General features: G+C 46.9%; 1 protein-coding gene across 1 annotated transcript in view; it reads right to left on the minus strand.

Annotated features, from left to right (window-relative positions):
• Positions 1 to 335: 335 nt before the first annotated feature.
• LOC137362120 (deleted in malignant brain tumors 1 protein-like) overlaps positions 336 to 20,539 on the minus strand; it is a 26,887-nt gene continuing 6,683 nt past the window's right edge. Inside the window, exons 5-15 of the mRNA XM_068026625.1 lie at positions 20,462 to 20,539; positions 18,689 to 19,003; positions 17,613 to 17,918; positions 15,982 to 16,287; positions 13,494 to 13,796; positions 11,312 to 11,608; positions 8,853 to 9,167; positions 7,078 to 7,371; positions 3,655 to 3,942; positions 1,786 to 1,902; positions 336 to 1,209 (exon numbers count right to left, since the gene is read on the minus strand). The exon at positions 20,462 to 20,539 is cut by the window's right edge and continues 225 nt beyond it. Coding sequence (XP_067882726.1) covers positions 1,130 to 1,209; positions 1,786 to 1,902; positions 3,655 to 3,942; positions 7,078 to 7,371; positions 8,853 to 9,167; positions 11,312 to 11,608; positions 13,494 to 13,796; positions 15,982 to 16,287; positions 17,613 to 17,918; positions 18,689 to 19,003; positions 20,462 to 20,539 — 2,699 coding nt within the window. The 3' untranslated portion in view covers positions 336 to 1,129. The remainder of the gene's footprint in view (positions 1,210 to 1,785; positions 1,903 to 3,654; positions 3,943 to 7,077; positions 7,372 to 8,852; positions 9,168 to 11,311; positions 11,609 to 13,493; positions 13,797 to 15,981; positions 16,288 to 17,612; positions 17,919 to 18,688; positions 19,004 to 20,461) is intronic.

Here is a 20,539-nt window from a genome sequence, read left to right on the forward strand (position 1 = left end):
CAATTCTAACTGCGAGTAAAGACTTTTCTTGCAAACAAAAGGAGAAATTTGCAGAAAGCAGTTCGGAAAACAAGCAAAAAGGGACCGTTTCACATTGGCGAATGTTACTTGTTAGGTTAAAATAGAGTTCTTAATTCTTCAATTGGTGCCTTTCATGACGTCAGGAGGGTCCAAGCCAATGAAACACTTTTGAAATAAAGTCACTGTTGCAATGGAGGAAACGCCACAGCGAATGGTGCGCACAGCAAGATCCCACAGTGGTCATGTAATCTTTTCCACTGATATTTGTCGAGGGATAATTACACCTAAAATATGAATACCCCTCCCCCCCACCCCACTATGAAATAATGTCATGGCATCATTTACATCCATCTGAGAGGGCAGACTGATCTCCACCAGTTATTTTTAGACTGTGGGCATGGAAATATTTATCACATGAAAACTATGTCGCTTAATCTGTCTGATACAAGTCTGAGTTGAACTGAGTGTTGTTGCATCAAGCAGATTTGGAACTCTGGGCACGGTCTATAAAATGGCATCTGGGCAGTTGCACAAAATGGACGGTATCCCCATCGGCCGCAAGTTAGGCGCCCCCTGCCCGATACCTATTCCCATTCAAGTCAGTGCAACGGAATGCCGGGTGGGCGCCGTGTGGGCGGCCGAGGGGACGGCGCCCATTGTTGCGTCTCCGCCCAGATGAAATTCCGTAACTGTTTCTGAACTGCTCCAATCCCATTAGCAGTCGAAATTCGATTTCAATTAGCTCCAGCACACGGCTACTTTTTGCAGCTTGATCTCTGTTGACAGATGTTGGCGGTGTTGTTACTGGTGAACATCTGGGTTTTCCACCTGCATCGGCAAAATGCTAAAAGGAGGTTGACAGGAAGCACAGGATAAAAAAAAACTAAATCTTGGAAGCCAGTGCACGAGGAATGGGATCACAACAGGTACTCGTTACGTGACCAGCCAATATCTACTTCAATTGACTACCTTAAATCTAAATACTGACATATAATGGGAGGCGAGAGTCGTACTGCTCATTACGCTACCACACATAACAACTATCAAGTCCTGAAATATCTTCACACTGTATCTTTCTTCCGAGTACAGTGCACAAAGTATTGTCCAATTAAAAGGTAGTATCGTCATCTATTGCTTCTATATGAGTCACATCATCAAGCAGTCGTTCTCGAACGTAAATCCTGTATTCTGTGGGTTGGAAATACATCAGGTTATTATTTAAATAATATCATTGGTGCACATCCAAAGCAGAACAAAGACAACGTACAAAGAATAAATATTACATGCATGTATGTGATTCGATCAGAATGCGATTTCAAAGATACTTCGGCCGGACTTTTTCCCTTGTCGGACAGGAGCCATCCACCAATCGAAAAGTCGGTGGCGATCCTGCCCCCTGCCGGGCCTGAAGATTCAGTCCGGATTTTACAGTCCCCAGGCCCTTAATTGGTCTTAGGCCAGATATCCACCTCATTGAGGGTGTTGGGGGTGGTTGGGGCATTGAGGGCGGCCCGATCAGGAGCCCCGCTCCCCCCAACTCCCCAGGCCGTCAGAAAGCCACCTGCTTTTGTCAAGCGGCTTTTCTCAGGCCTGGGACGCCCAGCTGCCAATGGAGATTTCAGCCTGCACGGGGTGCAGTGGGTGCAGAAAGTGATCCCAATAGCGTCACAACGGGTGCAGAGACCCACAAAAGGTTAGGTCTTCTGACTGCATGTTGCAAATGCAGAAAGTAAGAAGTGCACCGACATAAAGTGTGCATCCTACCACGTTTACTCTTGCACGTCTTCGGTTTTCTGAAGTAATACACAAAAAGGACCAGAATCAGGAGCAGGATCACAGTCGCTAAGAACCAGCCGATGATCGTCTTAACATTGGAGGATCCTGGAGTGAGTTTGTAAAAAAAAACACCAATGTAAGTCAGTTTAACGGTATCATTTCAGACATTTCTTGTACGCCAATCAATTGAACATGAAACCCTTTCTTCCCCAAAAAATTCTTGCTGTGAACGTCATCTGTGCCGGGTGCCCAAAAGAGATGCATTCGGATTTTCCCCCCAGTTATAGGCCCCACCCACTTTTCAATTCAATTGGCATCAATGTATTGGTCTCCTGGAGAAAGTATCTTAGACAGAATTGTAACAAGCTCCCAACAACTAATGGGTAAAGCAGGTGAAAACGTTGTCTTTGTGATGGATCAATGCCCTAAGATGGACCCACTGTCTTTACCCATCCGCAGACTCCTCCTGCTCATGTCAATGGCTGATGTCTGCCTCCTGTAAAGCTTATCCCTGACGTGAGATTAGGAGTGTCCTTTTTTATTCGTTCATGGGATGTGGGCGTCGCTGGGCAGGCCAGCATTTATTGCCCGTCCCTAATTGCCCTTGAACTGAGTGGCTTGCGAGGCCATTCAAAGTCAACCCCGTGGCTGTGCGTCTGGAGTCACATATAGGCCAGGCCAGGTCCGGACGGCAGACTCCCTTCCCTAAAGGACAGTAGTGAAGCAGATGGTTGAATGGTCACCATTGGATTAGCTTTGTTTCAAAAAATTTCAGACTTATTCATTAAATTAAAATTTCACGTGATAGGATTTGAACCAATGGCCTCACAACACTAGTCTTGGTCTTTAGCGTATGAGCTCAGGGGCATCACCACCACCTCCCCGTAAGGGATCGGTGTGATATTAACTCTCAAAATGGATTTGGAGATAGACTAGAAAGTGAATGAAACGAGTAAAGAGGCAGAGTGTGTGGTTAATTAGATAGCTCTACCAAGTGTCCTGCACAGACACGATAAAACTCCTTCGATGGTGTGTTAGTCTAAGGTTACAAAGCTTGGACATTTCTGTGTCTTCATTCCCAGAACTGGAAAGATTGCAATCTTCTTATTCATCACCAGTGACTGCAAGCTTATCTCTCTCACAACCATCCTGCCTTCACAGTGCATAGAAAATGTCAACAGCACATGCCCTGACCTGTTCTGCAAAAAAAAAAGGGGCCGAATATAAAGTAGGAAAGAATGCGTTCAGCATCATATAAATGATTGGTTTTCTGTACTGTGCCCTATTTCCTATGTTAGTCCACTTTCCCAGACTACCAAGAGGGGTTCAAATAAAGTTAAATGTGAATGAATGATAACAACTCAGCTTTTAGTTTCGAATGGCTAGATTTTAACATTTACCATTCCGGTTAGAAACGTTTCCATGACCTAGAATAACCTTTCATAACCTTACTGAAGCATTCAAAAGTTACTTGAAAAGCAAGAATGGACAAGGTTAGGTGGAGAAGGCAGGGGACCGGGCACTAAGTCAATGGCTCACTCGGAGAGCCGGTGCAGACACGATGGGCTGAACGGCCTCAATTGCCCCTAGTGTAGTTAGGTGGTAGGGGAATATGGGATTACTGTAGGGTTAGTATAAATGGGTGGTTGTTGGTCAGCACAGACTCGGTGGGCCGAAGGGCCTGTTTCAGTGCTCTATCTCTAAATAAAAAATAAATAAACAGTTGGGCCAAATAGCCTGTTCTTATGCGATAGCTTCTATGTAATTCTATGCAATTCAATGTCACCTTAAATTGAGGGCCTCCCCTCCTGATAAGCCCCGGCAATTCTAAATGCTTGCAATGCAAACCTCACTCACCTCGAACGGCAACGAGAACAGATTCGGTGTAAGTCGAGTTGAGTAATCTTCCATTTACTTGCACTTCGTATGAACAAACATAGCGACCTTCAATACTATCACCGCTGTTGTTTAAGGGAAAGGTGAAGGTAGAATTTGGCATTGACAAACGTTGCACTTGCCTCGATCCACTGGTACCCACTTCCAATAAGTACATCGTGCCATTTGCTGTGCCATTTTGAACCGTGCAGTTAATGAGATTTTTCCCTCCGACTGTGAATAAGTCTATTTTCGGCTTTTGCAGAGGATCTGTTTCGAAGAACACGCGGATGAATGAAAGTTCCGCAGACACGTCGGCAAGCATGTAAGTATACCGTTATACTCGAAATTAATGTACATTAGAAAGCCAAAACAGCCCGCCGCTCTCTGCAGGCGAGGTGAACCAACTGTGCCTGCCCTTAACTAATGTGGCTGAAGGTCTGTGAGTGAGCATGACCAGATTAACCATCATGCTCAGCAAGGAATTATCCGACAGTGCTGAGATCAGAATTGTGTTTTCAACCCTTTGAAAAAACAAACCTACTGAACTTGCCGAACTGAGAGGCTAACAATGTTATCGTAAGGGAACAGAGATTTAGATTAGATTAGATTAGAGATACAGCACTGAAACAGGCCCTTCGGCCCACCGAGTCTGTGCCGACCATCAACCACCCATTTATACTAATCCTACACTAATCCCATATTCCTACCAAACATCCCCACCTGTCCCTATATTTCCCTACCACCTACCTATACTAGTGACAATTTATAATGGCCAATTTACCTATCAACCTGCAAGTCTTTTGGCTTGTGGGAGGAAACCGGAGCACCCGGAGAAAACCCACGCAGACACAGGGAGAACTTGCAAACTCCACACAGGCAGTACCCAGAATCGAACCCGGGTCCCTGGAGCTGTGAGGCTGCAGTGCTAACCACTGCGCCACTGTGCCGCAGCGCAGGTGAAGAGAATGACATCGGTATTTGTATTTCTGAAGAATAGATCTTGGAGTCTGTGCAACTTAGATAAGATGGGGCCTCGCGTTCTAACAAATTCTACAAGTATCGTTATCTGGAAGATTGACTACAAGCAGCTTCCTGAGATTAAAAAGTACAGAAAGAAAGGTGAGCAACTTTGTGGGCGGGTTCAAACCCCGCGGTTTAAACAAAGACCTCAGAATATAATTGAGTTACGTGTTTTTTTAAGGGAAACGTCATAGCCTGTCAATATAATAACCCAGGCCCATGCCCTGAAAAGGGGTACAAAAGGCTGCATTCATCAGAGACCTTTACTGCAGTCAAGAGGCAGGATCCCAACAGGTGTTGGAAGGAGCATCTGCAATTAACAGGCGCTGGCCACTTCAGCTTATTGCAAGACGAATTATTGGCAACACAGTTGAGCATTCTGACCCTGGATCTTGTTGAAGCTTTTATTTGTTGGGAGTAAAGGAATGAGCAGCTTTTAAAAATTATTTTCTTTCTCAAACTGTTAAACATGTCATCATTTTCTCTAATCAATTTAAATTTTCCATAAATATCTTAAACCGGTGCCCGTTTTTAAATCCATACAAATAAATTAACCTTATTAAGCACAACAACTTTTCGATTGAGTCCTCAATTTGTTCCCGCACAATTCGCAGGTCAGAAGGAACCTGCCTGACTGAGTGTTTGAAAAGAATAATGCTTAAATCCTTCCTGTTAAACTTACCACATGCCATGTCTCTTAAATGTCTCACATACTGTATCCAAAAATGTTATTATGTGAAACAGATCTAATTTGCATTTGAATTAATCAATTTCTGTTTCCTTTTTACCCCTTACAATACAAGAGAGGCTACATCTCAGAAGTACTTAATTGTCTATAAAATGCGTTGGACGTCCTGAATTTCCCAAGGGATGACACTGAAAGGCAAGTTTTATTCCTTGTTCTTTCACCCCTCCCTCCTTTCTTTGAAACTGACACTTCTAGTGACCACAATCGCCCTCAGCATTCAAACGTGGGAAAATTGTGGACCGCAATGAGTAAATGATTAGGTGACACCATTCGAGGGATCCAGACATTTTATCGAACAAATGTATGGTGTTATGAAAGTACTTCTGGTTTTTTTTTGAAAAAGTGTCACGGAGGAAGAGACTCAATTCTTGATGAATGTTTAAACAGTCAAGCCAGCTGAAGGAGAAGGGAATTCCCAGGGAAGGAGAGAAGACGACAACCCAGCTCAGCTTTCCAGCACCTCTCTAAAAGACCCTGAGAAGTCCACTGTGTCAACTCATCTCGCCACCCATCTTTGAAGAAAAACCTGCTAAATTATTTCTCAAAGCTGCCTGAAAAGAACTGTTGGAACAGATCCCAGTGACCCGTCTATGTGTACTCGGAGGCCAGATTATGTGCCAGTTTTGGAACACAACAATCTCATCTGCTGTTTTCTTCAAGAATTAGCACGTATTACGCTCAAGTGGTTTTCTTTTTTGTCTGTAACAGAGCTCTGAATAAAAATCCCTTTTATTTTTCCAGTTAACCAGTGTATGCGTGAGTGTATGACTGTGAGGGGCTATGGCAAAAAGGGAACTTTAAAATTTCAATCTGTGTGTTTATATTTTGTTTCATTACTGGTTTAGAGTTGTTTTATAATAAACTGAAAATGTTATAGCTCATTAAAGAAACCTGGTTAGTGTGTTCAATTCTGGGAAAAATAGAATATAAGATTGATGATATCAGTAAGTGGGAAAATGTAAATATATGCTGTGACCTGTGGCGAGTAGAACTCGAATAGACAGTGCACTCCTCGCGCCTCAGTCTTGACACAGCTAAATTCAATTCACTCAATTCTGCCCCAATAAATGGCACGGAACAAGGAACACAGCTTAGGTGGATGTGAACAGCCGCATGGTATGACTGGAAGAAATGCAGGGGACTTCTCTCTCTGCCCCGGGGAACAGCATTTATCCTGTGCCCGACATCAGCAAAGCGGGTGACGCAGTTTGCCTGCCACGTTATTCGTGGTGGGATCTTGCTGTGCGCAACAGAGCTGTTTCCTTCCCCGCATTGCCAAAGTGGCTGAACTTGGAAGTTACTGAATGGGCTGCAACATGTGTTTGGGAAGCCCTGAGATTGTGAGAGGTCCTTGATATAAAAGACAATTTATGTGTCCCTTCTTTTTTTTTGCCTGTTCTTTCTGCCCTGCATTTTCGTTCTCTCTCTCTCTCTCTGTCTTCCTGTCTTCCCTTCCTGCTTTCTTCCTTTCAATCTTCCTGCCTTTCATTCCATAATTCGTTCATTCTGCCCTTTTTATATATATATATATATATATATATTGCTCTCCTTTCCACCTTTCCTGCAAGATTATTTCATAGTTGGCATCTATGCAGTGTGATCTTCATATGCATGAAAATATATAGCCTTCTCACCTGTTACAGCGATGTACACGGAGGCATTGAGAGAAGAATTTAGGTATCGCCCAGAAAGTTGGTTTCCATACTTGCAGCTGTACGTCCCAGCATCCTTCTCAGTTAAATTGGTCAATTGAATGGTGGCGGAATTGACTCCTTGCTGGAGGTCTCGGTGGGTCAGGTAAATGTTATTGATGTAAAAGTCAATTCCCCGGCTTGTGTTTCGTTCTCCGATGGTGCAATTTATAATAACCGACTCCCCTTTCAGAAATACGTTGTAGCTGGGTTCCAAAAGTATTGTCGGCTTGATCCCTGAGACAAAACAGCATTGTAGAGGGGAATCAATGAAAACACAAACATGCACCAATTCCAATCTTCATAGCTGACTATCACAGAGAGAGGGGGGACAGAGATAGAGGGGACACAGAGATAGGGGGACAGAGAGAGAGGGCGGACAGGGAGCGAAAGGGGAGGGAGAGAGAAAGAGAGGGGGCAGAGAGAGAGGGGGACACAGAGAGCGTGGACGAGACAGAGAGGGTGCGGAAGCACAGAGGGGGAAACACAGGGAGAGAGAGACAGAGAGAGATCACTCCTGACTGATGGATATCTATCTGGAATACTCCACATCATTACAACAAGTGTGCGGGAAAATATTGACTACTTGTGCAAGCAAATAATGCCAGCCATCTCATGAAATCAGTGTCTAACATCACGATGAGAAAATAAGTCAATAAATTAGTCTTCTCGTTTGAAGCTTCTTCACAAAAATGCGCATTTGTTGTCGTTTTAATTCATAATAAGATAAATATTGAATGCCACTATCTTTCTGAAATTGCCTATGTCATTTGGTGATACAGAACTTGAGTATTGCTGAAACCAGAGACATTTGTCAAAGCTTTCCATCTTGCACTCATCAGGACAATTCGCAAGAATGCCAATGTAAGGGAGAGCAACAACTTTATCCTGTATGAGAAGAGAGTGCTGATCGGTTGGCAAGTGGATTCTGATTGGTGGAGGTGTTGCCATGGAGAATGCACCAGTTTATGGTGACTGACAGTTACCTGCCCAGCTTTGCTTGAAATTTAAACCAGGCATCTTGACCCTGATTGGTCAAGGCATTGCCCTGAGGAATGAACCAGCGAATGGCTGTCACTTATTTTGTTTAGCTGCAACAGGCGCAATGTGTGCACATGTTCTTTCTGTCTGCAAAGAGCAGGGCCCTGTGTATTAATATATGCAGCTTCCAGTACGCGCAGATGCACCACACTTCGAGCCCGACTGATGATCTTAAACTGGTTGTCAGCGTAATTCTTAGCACACTGAGGATTATTTAGCAAATGTTGTGCAATCGCGGAATCACATCTAATGTTGGACACTGTGTTTTGCATACCGCAAGCACAGGCTGGTTGGGCACGGTTTGTACCTTGCCCATTGCGAACAGCGGAAGGGACATGTTTGACACAATCCACCAGTCTTTGTGATGTGCGGCCAATATGCCAAGCATCGCCCTGGCATTGAAATTCATGTACTGCAATACTGGTGCATTCTCCATGGCAACGCCTCTACCAGTCAGAGTCCACTTGCCAACCAATCAGTACTCTTTTCTCACACAGTTTAAATCTGCTGCTTTCCCTTACATGAGTATTCTTGCGGACTGTTCTGATGAGCGCAAGATGAATAGCTTCTCCAAAATGTCTCTGTGTACCACGATGCTTTGAAAATGGCACCATTTTGTTCTCCACGGTAAAACTGTCAATTAGGATGGGAATATTTTAGAATGGCACTGCCCTTACCGGAACAAATGACACTGGCATCCTCTCCGTGATGGCAGTTGTGCTGACCCCAAAACCTGGACGTGCAGTACCACAGCACCGATTCATCTCCGCGGCAGGCGACATCGTCCAACCATATGGGTCCGGCGCCCCTTCCGAAGCGAGCGTGCGTTGGCGCGGCGACAGCGTTTCCGCACCCCAGAGCACTGCAGACAACTTTGGCGTCCAGCAATCCCCACTGGTCATCACAGATGGTCCCCCAGCTGTCGCCGAAGGAGATCTCCACTCGGCCCTCACAAGGGTTACTCCCGTTCACCAGTCGCTGCTCCATGCTTTCTGTTCGGGTGATAAAAGAGGTTTTACACTCCAGGCCATTCGGCCCATCGAGTCCACGCCAGCTCTCCATGGAGCTGTGCAGTCAGTCCCACTCCCCGGCTCAACCCCTTACCCCCTGCAAGTCTATTTCTCTCAGCTGGCCGTCCAACTTCCTTTTGAAGTCTGTGATCATCTCTGCTTCCACCCTGCCCTTGTGGGCAGCGAGTTCCAGGCCATTAGCACCTCCTGCATTAAAAAGTGCTTCCTCATATTCCCCCTGCATCTTTTGTCCAAGACTTTCAATCTGTGTTAATGGGAACAGCTTCTCCTTGTCTAGTCTAGGTAAGCTTGTCATAAACTTGTACACGTCTAATAAATCTCCCCTCAATCTCCTTTGTTCTAAGGAGAACAAGTCCAGCTTTTCCAACCTAACCTTGTAACTGAAATCCCCCCCCATCCCTGGAACCATTCTGGTAAACCTCCTCTGCACCCTCTCAAGGACCCTCACCTCCTTCCTGAAGTGTGGTGCCCAGAACTGGACACAATTCTCCAGCTGGGGCCCAGCCAGAGCTTCATAAATGTTCAGCATAACCTCCCTGCTTTTGTACTCTGTGCCTCTCCTTACGAATCCCAAGATCCCCTCTGCTTTACTGACCACTTTCTCAATATGCCCTGCCACCTTCAAAGATCGATGCACAGGCACCCCCAGGTCCCTCTGTTGCTGCACACACTCTTTGGGACTGTGCCAATGTATATACATTGCCTCTCCCTCTTCCTTCTGCCAAAATGCGTCGCCTCACGCCCGCCAGTGTTAAAGTCCACCTGCGACCACTCTGCCCATTCTGCTGGCCTCGCACTGTCCCCTTGCAGGGGGTTTCTATGGGGCATCTCCAACTTGTCCAACTGTTTGTTCCTTATCGAAGCCTTTGCCCAGTTGCCCGAACACTCTGAGGTTGAAATTCGTCTTGGGCTGGAGCCTATCGGCCGCCTATAATACATCCCACCCGCCTTTCAGCTCCATTGACGTCCAATGGGTGAGCGGTCAATCCCCAGCAGTGGCAATATCGGGTGGTATTGGACCGGCTGCCCATTCGGAGCGGCAGTACCATCAACGACAATGGACTGGGATACACCTTCGGGTGGTCTAATGGGAACTTGATGCACTGCTGCCCAAGACGAATACCAACCTCCGAATTTGAATTTCACATCACACACTAATACTTGTGGTAGTTAGAACGCAGAAACCAGACGCACCAGCTCGGCTGAACAGCAGAGCGGACGCAAAACGAGCAGTCAGGATCCGTGCTGTACCGGCCGCCCAATAATCAATTCCACTGAAGTCAGTTAAGCGGACTATTGGCTAAACCACGTAACAGGCAGCCGATGGGAAACTGCCCATTTTGCACCCACTGCCCAACACCTCTCCCTAATCCACAGGGACCAACACCGTTCAGCCACGCCCATTTCAAAGCCATTCCCCGCTTAGCTCCATCCGATGAACTGCAACGGAAGGAGAAGTTATTCGTGGCGTGTAAATGAGTGCCCAATTTTTTTTTTTGTTGTAGCTGCAATCCCAGAAGGCCTCGGGCATCTCTCGACATTAGAGAGAGAGAGAGAGAGAGAGAGAGAATTGCTAATGTATCGCTTGATGATCACCACAAGGGGAAGGTAGATCACCATGAATGACCATAGCCAGTCGGGGGAATTGAACCCACACTGTCAGCATTGCCTTGATATCACCCTCTCGCTAACTGATGAAGTGTCCCATTTGATCCCGCCTATTCTACACGATTACTCAAAGTTAAAATTGCTCCCCTTATAAGCAAGAAATCATGGAAAATGCAATGCCACCCACTGTCTATCCCCATGCACGACAAAATAATACCCCCAAAACCTGAACAGGATTAGAGTGGTCCTCCACAATTGTCGCTAAAATAAACACAAAACGCTGCTGAGGCTGGAAATGTGAGAACAAAAGGGAAAGGTGTTTTAATAGGGCAAGGGGGGTAGGAGAGAGTATATAACAAAGCAGTCATGGGACAAAGGCAGAGAGCGTGTTAATGCTTGTGGTGAAAGACTGAATACCAGCTGGGCCACATGACTGTAGATGTGCTCGTGACCATTCCTGAATGTCCGATTTCACTGTCATTATTGAAGTCGCCTACCTGCGATGGTTATTGAAAGGGCTTCGCTTTGGGTCGAGTTGTACCCTCGTCCCACTATCGTCGTTCGGTACGCACAAGTGTAATCCCCTTGATTGGCCATGCTTGTATTTGCAATGGTAAACTCGGCTACAAAGTCCCGCACAGACATCCGAGCATTGGCCAAAAGACCATCTTGGTAGAGGTGGAAGTCACGCGTGCGGTACGGTTTCGGGGCTGTGCACAAGATAGTGAGCAATTGGCCCTGTGGAAACTTCTCGAATTCCGTGTTCATGGAGATAATGGGTCTTTCCACGCTACCTGAAAGAGAACACAGGTGAATGGTATGCCGGGAAAAGCTGTTTTTACACACACTTCCTGAAATGGGTGCAGCAAGGCAGCCCAAGCAACTCACATCTCTCAGCTCGACATTGCGTTGAGCACTCCGGATTCTCAATCTGGGGGAACAGACTGAGAACAGGATTTCAAAAGCGGGAAGGCGATGACACTGTGGTTTGGATGCAGTGGGGCCAGGAGATGCAGGAATCGAGAGCTGGAATCCAGGAATCACAGGCACCGCTCGCTGGAGCTGATGCACTGGTGGAAAGGTGTCACTACAGATCACACTTCACAGAGTGGTTTTGTTATAAATGTGCAAGCAGGAATGTATGATAGAATACGGAAGAGAGACAGAATGGCCCCAAACTGAGGAGTAAATTATGTCTTCAAATCATGTTCGAAATAAACAAACGCCTACAACCCATTGGCATTTGTTGTCAATTATCTTAGAGTCATAGAGATATACAGCACAGAAACAGGCCCTTCGGCCCACCGTGTTTGTGCCAGCCATCAAGCACCTACCTATACTAATCTCATTTTCCAGCACTTGGCCCGTAGCCTTGTATGCTATAGCATTTAAAGTGCTCATCTAAATACTTCTCAAATGTTGTGAGGGTTCCTGCCTCTACCACCTCTTCAGGCAGTGCGTTCCAGATTCCAACCACCCTCTGGGTGAAAAGATTGCTCCTCAAATCCCCTCTAAGCCTCCTGCCCCTTGCCTTCAATCTATGCCCCCTGGTTATTGGCCCCTCCGCTAAGGGAAAAAAGTTTCTTCCTATCTAACCTATCAATGCCCCTCATAATTTTGTCCACCTCAATCAGGTCCCCCCTCAGCCTTCTCTGCTCTCAGTAAAACAACTCCAGCCTTTTCAGTCTCTCTTCATAGCTGAAATGCTCCAGCCCAGGCAACATCCTGGTGAATCTCCTCTGCACCCTCTCCAGTGCAATCACATCCTTCCTATAGTGTGGTGCCCAGAACTGAACACAGTACTCCAGCTGTGGCCTAACTAGCGTTTTATACAGCTCCATCATAACCTCGCTGCTCTTATATTCTATGCCTCGGCTAATAAAGGCAAGTATCCCATATACCTTCCTAATCACCTTATCGACCTGCGCTGCAGCCTTCAGTGATCTCTGGACAAATACACCAAGATCCCTCTGACCCTCTCTACTTCCTAGGGTCCTACCATCCATTGCATATTCCCTTGCCTTGTTAGGCCTCCCAAAATGCATCACCTCACACTTCTCAGGATTAAACTCCATTTGCCACTGCTCTGCCCATCTTACCAGCCCATCTATATCGTCCTGTAATCTAAGGCTTTCCTCCTCACTATTTACTACACCACCAATTTCCGTGTCACCTGCGAACTTACTGACCATACCTCCTATATTCACGTCCAAATCATTAATAAAACTCTGCCCTCTCGTCACTGACCCTCCTGACGGTCAGCAAGCTTCCTCCACGTCTATTCTCTGACAAGCCCTGACAATCCTGAACACCTCGATTAACTCGGCCCCTTCACCTTCTCTGCTCTAAGAAGAGCAATACCAGCTTCACCAGTCTCTCCACATTTACTGAAGTCCCCGAATCCCTGGGACCATTCTTGTCAACCTCCCTCCGCACCCTCTCCAAAGCCTCGACATCCTTTCGAAAGTCTGCGGTGTCCTAGAATTGGGGCAGAATCCTCCAGCTCAAGCACAAAACCACATTCCCTTGCCCAAGCTAGCATTGTGATAAATCTCCTTTGAAGCCTCGCCAAAGGCCTGTCATTCTGTGCAGTGTTCATCGCATGATGTATCCCGGTTGAACATGCATTTCAGAAGTGAAAATGAATTCAGAAGGACAGTATTTGAATGGGCGACTCACTTGCGATTGTTACCTTGACCCGGTCGCTGTGAGTTGACGAGTACAGCTTGCTTTTGATCAGCACTTGGAACATGCAGGTGAAGAAGCCTTCCTGGTGCAAGGTTACATTTTGCACAGTTAAGACGGCGCTGGATGCTGAGATCGGCCCCACAGAGGTAACAGCACCAGACTCCCCGACTTTGTAGAGGTAAAATGTTATCACCGCAAAGACGCTGGAGGAGGAGCATCGGAAATTTGCGGCTTCACCTTGAACAAAGGCGGCGGACAATCGCAACACGGAAATCGATGGCCTCTGCAGTTTATCTGCATCGAAAGAAGAGAGTGAGCTGGTGGCCCCGATCAAACCGGACCATCATGGGCCAAGTGTAAAATGGGCAGGGGCCGCATCTGTCGCCCATTCTAAATCCCGCCCAATAGTGAAGTCAATGCAACTGAATATCTAGTGAGGACTGGAGCAGAGGGCAAGATGAATTTCCCACCCATTCAGAAATATAACATAACCACACGCATCAGCCATTTCCCTTCCATGTTTTTAATCACCAAGAGCATATTGGGAATGGAGATGTACATGACTGAAGCACATCTCGTGGATTGTGACAAAAGGCATCGCTTGAAAGTTATTCAGAGAATATCTGTCAATCGAGTAATTTTGGTTACATCTTAACATGTGAATATTATCATCACGATACTGACTGGGGGGTTCTGGATAGAAGATTGGTTAGCCAACAGGAAACAGAGAGTGGGCATCAATGGGTCATTTTCTGGTTGGCAGGATGTAATGAGTGGTGTGTCACAGGGATCAGTGTCGGGGTCTCAACTTTTTACCATTTATATAAATGACTGGGATGAAGGGACTGAAGGTATGGTTGCTAAATTTGCTGAAGACACAAAGATAGGTAGGAAAGTCAGTTGTGAAGAGGACATAAGGAGGCTACAAAGGGATACAGATAGGTTAAGTGAGAGGGAAAAGATCTGGCAAACGTAGCCCGAGTGGGAAAATGCGAAATGGTCCATTGTGGCAGGAGGAATGAAAAAGAAGCATATTAGCAAAATGGTGAGAGATTTGCAGAGCTCTGAGATGCAGAGGGATCTGGGTGTCCGGGTGCATGAGTCACCAGAGGTTAGTATGCAGGTACTGCAAGTAATTGGGAAAGTTAATAGAATGTTGTCGTTTATCTCGAGGGGAATTGAATATAAAAGTAGGGAGGTTATGCTTCAGTTCCACAGGGAATTGGTGAGACCACATCTAGGGTACTGTGTGCAGTATTGATCTCCTTATTTAAGGAATTATGTAAGTGCATTGGAGGCAGTTCGGAGAAGGTTTACTCGACTAATACCTGGAATGGGTGGGCTGTCTTATGAGGAAAGGTTGGACAGGCTAGGCTTGTATCCGCTGGAGTTTAGAAGAGGAAGAGGCGACTGAACTGAAACAGATAAGATCCTGAGGGGTCTTGACAGGGCGGATGTGGAAAGGATGTTTCCCCTTGTGGGAGAATCTTGAACTAGGGGGTCAATGTTTAAAAATAAGGGTCGCCCATTGAAGACAGTGGGTCATGCGACTTCAGAGATCTCTTCCTCAGAAGGCGGTGGAAGCACAGTATGTTTGAATGTCTGTCTTGGCAAGGACCACCAAGAACAACAAAAGCAACAACTTGGGATAGAAATTGGACTCAGTTGCGTGCACAAAATGGGCATAGAGAAGGGTGAGGGCCCTGGAGGGGTTTGACAGCAAGAATGAGCACAGGCAGGGGAAAATCAGGATTATCACATCAGCCACCCTTACACGCCTCGTCTTACAGGCAATTCTATTGTCCTCAATTGGACTGACAGCCAGGCGGCGTGTTTAACTGACGGAGGGTGTGGTGCAATCTCAAAAGTCAAAAGTCTCGTCCACAATATCTTACCCAGAGGGAATCCTGAATTGGGAAGCGACAGGGAAGAACGAAAGAATTCATTCTCACTTCATGCAAATGGATGGGGGCATCTGTGGAGCCCACGTAAAAGTGACGCAAACGGGGGTTACAGACTGAAAATTCATGGCGGGATGTGTCACTCAGTGGGCAGTCACCATTCGGCCTTCCGCTATGCACAGTGCCTGAAGTCTAGTGGCATTGCAGACAACGGAATCAAACACCAGGTCTGGCATCAAAAGGATTGGGGGTGGCGCTGATCTGAATATCGCCTGTTTTGCATCACCGCATGTGACAAATTACAGCCCTTCCAAATATTAATTTGCCTGCCACTACTATTTGCTTCCCAAAGGCTTCCATGAAGTTCTGAGTCCGACGCCTTTCGCACATTCAAACACCAAACTGGATCGTGCACCCTCCAGTCCTTGATGCTGCAGTAACCCGAGGGAACTCACAAATAGGCTTCCATTATGCCCGTCTCAAGGGGCATCGAGCTCCTTACCAGCGGGGCTGAAAATGGACTTTGGTAGCCATGCAGATCACCCTGATTGGAGCTCTGAAGGGATGCCTCTCCTTACCTGTCACGGTCACCTTCACCCGGTCGCTCTCCGTCGAGTTGTGGAGCTTCCCCGAGCGCTTTAGCTGAAACAAGCAGGCGTAATGTCCATCGTCAGCATATGTGATGTTGGCGATGGAAAAGGTCACAGCGAAGCCCGCCATTGGCACGGCCTGGTAGGTCACCGAGGTTGCCCCGTCAATCTTGAGCAAGAGGAAGATGGCCCCGGTGAAGACTGTGGAGGCCGTGCACCTAACGCTGACAAACTCGCCAATGGAATATTTGCCAGAGTCTCGGAAGAGCTGAATATTTGGTTTGGTTGGCTTTTCTAGAATGAACGGGAGGGAGGGAGATTAACTTAGCCAATGAAGTGTTGCAAAATCACATAACCACAGAACAAGGCCACTCAGCCTACCGTGCCGAGGATGAGAACACCTTGAAAGAACGATTGAATTGTTCCCACACTTGCTCCCACTGCCTAAGCTTTCCAACATAGCCTCGCTATCAAGGCAGGATTTATCCGAGTATGCCATCAAGGAGCCGCTAGCCGAACTAAAGACAGTGGGAATCGGTGGGAAAACTCTCCACTGGTTGGAGTCATTGCGAGCACAAAGGAGGATGGTTGCGGTTGTCGGAGGTCAGTCATCTCAGTCCCCAGGACATCACAGCAGGAGTTGCTCGGGGTGGTGTCCTAGGCCCAACCATCGAAAGGTCAAAAGTGGGGATGTTTGCTGACCATTGGACAAAGATCAGCACCATACGCGACTCCTCAGATACTGAAGCAGTCTGTGTAGAAATGCAGCAAGACCTGGACAATATCCAGGCTTGGGCTGATAGGTGGCAAGTAACATTCACGCCACACAGGTGCCAGGCAAAGACCATCTCCAACAAGAGAGAATCTAACCATCTCCCCTTGACATTCAATGGCATTACCATCGCTGAATCCCCACTATTAAAATCGTGTGAGTTACCATTGACCAGAAACTGAACTGGAGTAGCCATATAAATACCGTGGCTACAAGAGCAGGTCAGAGGCTGGGAATCCTGTGGTGAGTAACTCACCTCCTGACTCCCCAAAGCCTGTCCACCATCTACAAGGCACAAGTCAGGAGTGTGATGGAATACTCTCCACTTGCCTGGATGGGTGCAGCTCCAACAACACTCAAGAAGCTCGACACCATCCAGGACAAAGCAGCCCGCTTGATCGGCACCCCATCCACAAACATTCACTCCCTCCACCACCGACGCACAGTGGCAGCAGTGTGTACCATCTACAAGATGCACTGCAGCAACGCACCAAGACTCCTTAGACAGCACCTTCCAAACCCGCGACCTCTACCAACTAGAAGGACAAGGGCAGCAGACGCATGGGAACATGACCACCTGCAAGTTCCCCTCTGAGCCATCCTAACTTGGAACTATATCGTCGCTCCCTCACTGTCACTGGGTCAAAATCCTGGATCTCCCTTCCTAACAGCACTGTGGGTGTACCTACCCCACATGGACTGCAGCGGTTCAAGAAGGCAGCTCACCACCACCTTCTCAAGGGCAATTGGGGATGGGCAATAAATGCTGGCCTGGCCAGCGACGCCCACATCCCATGAACAACTAAACAAAAAAAGCCTACTGGCTCAAACCTAGACGATCACTTACCTATCACAGTGATCTTGACTCTGTCACTCATGGTGGAATTGTACAACTTTCCCCTTCTCTGTAACTGATACATGCAGGTGTAATATCCGCTCTGGCTCATGTTGATGTTTTTGACAGTGAATGTGACGTTGGAATACTTTGCTTCTGCCACCAAGGAACTCACAGAGGTGGACTCGCCGAGTTTGTGCAATTGAAATGTTCCTCCCTTGTAGTAATTGGGCGAGGCGCATTGAATGCTGAAAGACTCCCCTTGAGCAAATATACTGGATGTCCTTAACACATCTATTTCTGGGCTTTGTAACTGATCTGGGTCAAAAGAAAATACAGTGAATCGAAAATCTGTATCGCACCGCAATGGCATATAAATCAATAGAGGCATAATATCAGGTGTCATTGCCACAAAGAGTATACTCTGCTCATTATAATGACAGTAAGGAGTTCTTTCATCATCATTTCACTGGATGTAAGTTGTTCACTGCAGGCCAACGTTAACCTGACACGAACACTTCTCAAATGAACAGTTAAAAATGGGAGACGTTGTGCAGTGCCTGTCACCACATCCTGAAATGCGGAACAGCCCATGAAATACGTTTTGTTGGACTTGTATCTTTATAATGGTACATTTATAAAGCTCTGGTTGGGCGCCAATTGGAGCATTGCGTCCAGTTCTGGTCACCACACTTCGGGAAGCAGGTGAGGGTCCTTGAGAGGGTGTGGAGGAGATTTACCAGAATGGTTCCAGGGACGAGGGATTTTAGTTACAAGGTTAGGTTGGAAAAGCCGGGTTTGTTCTCCTTAGGACAAAGGAGATTGAGGGGAGATTTAGTAGAGGTGGACAGGATTATGACATTAGACAAGGTAGACAAGGAAAATGGCTCTGTGACTCTATGCAATGGAGGGAATGGCAGAAAGATGCGACCAGAGGGCAGACGGGTCCTCAGTGCGATGTCTCGTGCAGGTGACCGCATCTCCGTTACGATATGTGGCACTACCCGCTGGAGGCAGTGCCCACGACTAATGTCCACCCTCTCGCCATGCCTACTTCCACCCTTCCCTTCCACAAGGCAGATACGCACCTGAACAAATGACGCCAGCATCGTTCTTCTGTCGGCAGGTCCGGGGGCTGATCGTCTGGATCGGGCAGGACCACAGGAATAACTCGGACCCATTGCACCGGACGTTGTCCAGCAAAATCGGGCCTGCCCCTTCTCCAAACTGGCCACCGGAAATGGCCGATTGGCCAAACCCACATCCGACCTGATTGCAAACAACCTGGACATCCAGAATGTCCCACCCGGAATCACAGATAGTGCCCCAGGTGCCATTGTAGTAAGCCTCGACTCTACCCGAACAGGAATTGGGCCCATCCACCAGTCGAAGTTTAGCGTTATCTGAAAAACCACAAGGAATACAAGATTAATGACCCTAAAAAGCATGACAGAAATTCACTGAAATGTATGCCGTTTGCCCTGTTGCGTAATCCAAAAAGATGGGGACGAATGACATGGCATGGAATGAATTATATACAATTCACAGCACACAAAAATCAACCATTCGGCCCAACAGCTCCGTGCCAGCCCTTATACACCACCTGAGCCTCCTACCACCCTCTTCATCTAACGCTAACTGCATATCCTGCTATTCCCTTCTCCCCAGCTTTTCCCAAAGTGCATTTCTACTATTCTCCTCAACCAACCCATGTTAGGAGAGTTCCACTTTCTCGGCATTCCCTTGGCCAAGCAGATTGTCCTGACCTCTGCAAGTCTGACCCCGAGCTTCCAGTTGCTTTCACCACCCTCCTCTCGCGTGCCCACATGTCTGCCCTTGGCCTGCTGCAGTGTCCCAGCGAGCCTCAAAACAAGCTCAAGGAACATCACCTCACATTCCAAGTGGGCACTATGCAGCCTTCTTGACTCAACATTGAGTTCAACAATTTCAGAGCATGACTTTTTTTCTGAAACGGGTTTTTCTTTTGCTTTTGGATAGAGCTGTTCATTATTCTGCCATTAACACTCTCTCTGGACTAATACTTTGTCCTTTGTCACAACTATTAGCACTCCATTTGCTCTGTGACATCTCTGTCATTTAATCTCTCCTGCTCTCTGCCCTATCCCTTTTTTTCCTTCTTCCCTGCTCACCCTTTCACTTTGACACTTTCTGTTTCTCCTGTCCTGAATTCTTGGCCGGATTTATTAGTGACTATCTCATACTCATGGCCCTGGGCTTAAGATTTCACGGAAAGCGAAAATATTTTCTCAGGGTCTACCCTACGGAGCCCCTTGCTATCTTTCTTTAAGGGACAGCCTCTAGTATGTCACCCCTTGACCTCCTCTTTGTCAGGAAAAAAAAGGATTCCAACTTGCGCTGATAGTTTGAACCTCTCGAACCTCAATGATCTGGAATCAAACATGAGTTAAATTGTGATGAAGTGATTTTTTTTCTTTCTCTTTCACAAGGAAACGTTTTCCACTCCTTCGCGTCACCAGAATATAGGAACAAAGGAGCAGGAATAGATCATTGAGACACTCGAGTCTGTTCTGCATTTTTGTTTTTATTCTGCCATGGGATGTGGGCATCGCTGGCAAGGCCATGCATTCGATGCCCATCCCTAATTGCCCTTGAACTGAGTGCCTTTGCCAGGCCATTTCAGAGGGCAGCGGGGAGGCAACCACATTGCTGTGAGTCTGGAGTCACATATAGGCCAGACTGGGCAAGTTCAGCCCTGGGTAGCTACCAGTGTGCGCCCATTTATAGCGACTGTATTGTGATTTATCACCTAGATCGGACGACAGATGATGCCATTACGGTGTGGAGTGAAGGAAAAGTGCTTACTTGAAAATGGTCCTTACCTATGACCTTGATCTCCTTCGATTCGCTGCTTTCGGACACAAAAACGAGCTCCGACACTTCCAGTTGATAGCTGCACC

Source organism: Heterodontus francisci, unplaced genomic scaffold (genome assembly GCF_036365525.1).
Source record: "Heterodontus francisci isolate sHetFra1 unplaced genomic scaffold, sHetFra1.hap1 HAP1_SCAFFOLD_796, whole genome shotgun sequence".
Taxonomy (NCBI): Eukaryota; Metazoa; Chordata; class Chondrichthyes; order Heterodontiformes; family Heterodontidae; genus Heterodontus; species Heterodontus francisci.